The 1,980-nt window shown below is 37.2% G+C and overlaps 1 protein-coding gene across 1 annotated transcript in view; it reads right to left on the reverse strand.

Annotated features, from left to right (window-relative positions):
* LOC108576100 (laminin subunit beta-1) overlaps positions 1-1,980 on the reverse strand; it is a 36,195-nt gene that overhangs the window by 7,852 nt on the left and 26,363 nt on the right. Inside the window, 3 exon segments of the mRNA XM_017939026.1 lie at positions 24-349; positions 507-686; positions 1,065-1,627. Coding sequence (XP_017794515.1) covers positions 24-349; positions 507-686; positions 1,065-1,627 — 1,069 coding nt within the window.

Consider the following 1,980-nt stretch of genomic DNA (forward strand, 5'->3'; position numbering starts at 1 on the left):
AAATAGAAGGTAATAATAATTACGTCGCTGGCTCTTGCTAATTCACCCTCGTAGATCAAGAAGTCTAACGATCCAGTGTAATAACTCTGTTCAGGTTGATTGCAAGTTCTACCACTGATATGAGGTCTACAGCGACACTGACCAGTTACCACGTCGCAAGAATTCTCGTAGGAACCACCAAGATCACAATCGCACGGCTTGCAGCCATCTGGATCTTTCGAAAGGCCCCAATATTCCGGCAGACATTGGTTACAATCGCGTGCAGTAACAAAACGCTTGCAAGTACACCCGCCAGTAACCATATTGCATCCTCGATTGTCAATGGTACCCAAAGTGTTGCAGGTACAAGCTGAATAGAAAATAATGACCAAAGGTTATTGATGATTTATTTTATAAAAAGAAAAAAAATGTGCAATGAAAACTAGTAATATTTCACTCTTTTAAATTTATAGAAATGCAAATTGTGATTTATTTGATAAATAAAATAAAATAATTCTGGTTAACACCTTGACATCCTTCAGGATTATTTGGATCGAAGTTCCAGTAGCCATTCTTGCAACGATTGCAAGCACGACCTTCCACGTTTGCTTTACAATGGCAACGACCAGACTCGTCTCCGCTAAGAAGATCCGTTCTTGAGTCGCATATGCCATCATCCAACGAGCCACCGTTATCACAATTGCAAGCTACGAAAACCAAAAAAACATTAAAAACCATATATTACGAAGTATATTATTACATTCAAGAAGAAACACCTAATTCTGTCTAAACCCATTTAAAAGTTAAAACAATGAAAAAAGTCCAACAAACTTTTGACAACTTCGTCAACTCAAAGTTGCCATCTTTTTCCAATTGGTCCATAAATAGAGAAAAAAATCATCCAAAATAATCTCCGTTATTTTGAATATCAAAAATTACGTTTGATTTTTTGCATAAATAAGCATTGAAGTTTGTAGGGGAAAAAAGATACCAAATTAATTTATATATCTAAATAATTCAAGCTCTTCATCAGATCACAAAACCCAAAAAGAAATCATCCTAACTTTAAGACAAAATCTACTCACGCAGACACGCTTCCGGATGAGATATATCTTTGGTGACGTCATGATAATAGAATGATTTGCACTGTTCACAGTTTTGCCCCACGGTGTTGTGCTGACAATCGTCACAGACACCACCAGACACTCTTCCGGATCTCTCGTAAACAGTTTCGTCGAAGTGACATGAGGATGTATGATTATTACAATTGCAAGATCTACAAGCGTTCGTTTGCTTTCCAACGGCTGGTTTCCACGGTAGATCATTGTAGAAGTCTTGACATTTTTGACAGTTCAATCCTGTTGTGTTATGGGTACACTCGCATCTACCATCAACCATGTTCTCCTCGTGAGCGACGCCAGGAAGCGGAAGACACTTGGACGCGTGGCCGTAGCATGAACAAGATCCACGAATCACCATATTCTGAATGGCGTAGTAATATTTCTCGCGAATTTCAGCGCGATCATCGAGAAGATCGTCTCCCAACGTGTGCAGCCTAGTCATGTTTATGCGAAGGTTGGTGATTTTCAATAGATTTTGCACTTCTTTCGAGTAGGGGTTGTCTATTTCCAAGTTCCGTGGCAACACTCTAAAAAAAGCAAAAAGAGTAAGTATTTACATAATTTTAGTTAAAATTATTATTAGGTATATCATATAGAATTTTTCAAAATTGTAAAGAGAAGCTGTTGGAAGGTTCAATTTCATTCCAATTCAAAAGAACATAATCTACAGCCTGACTCATCGCTTGTTTTCTACAACTTTCTCGCGGATCATTGTAACCTTAACATGAGTCATCAACCCCTCTAACCTTAGACCATAAATTATATATAGAAAACCAATTAGTATTTTAGCTAGTCTCTATATAACCAGAGAACCTTGATCTTATATTAAAATATTTTATCTTCCAAGTAGTGTCTTTTGGCATATAAAATCCCTAATCTA

This window comes from Habropoda laboriosa, unplaced genomic scaffold (assembly GCF_001263275.1).
Source record: "Habropoda laboriosa isolate 0110345459 unplaced genomic scaffold, ASM126327v1 scaffold36, whole genome shotgun sequence".
NCBI lineage: Eukaryota > Metazoa > Arthropoda > Insecta > Hymenoptera > Apidae > Habropoda > Habropoda laboriosa.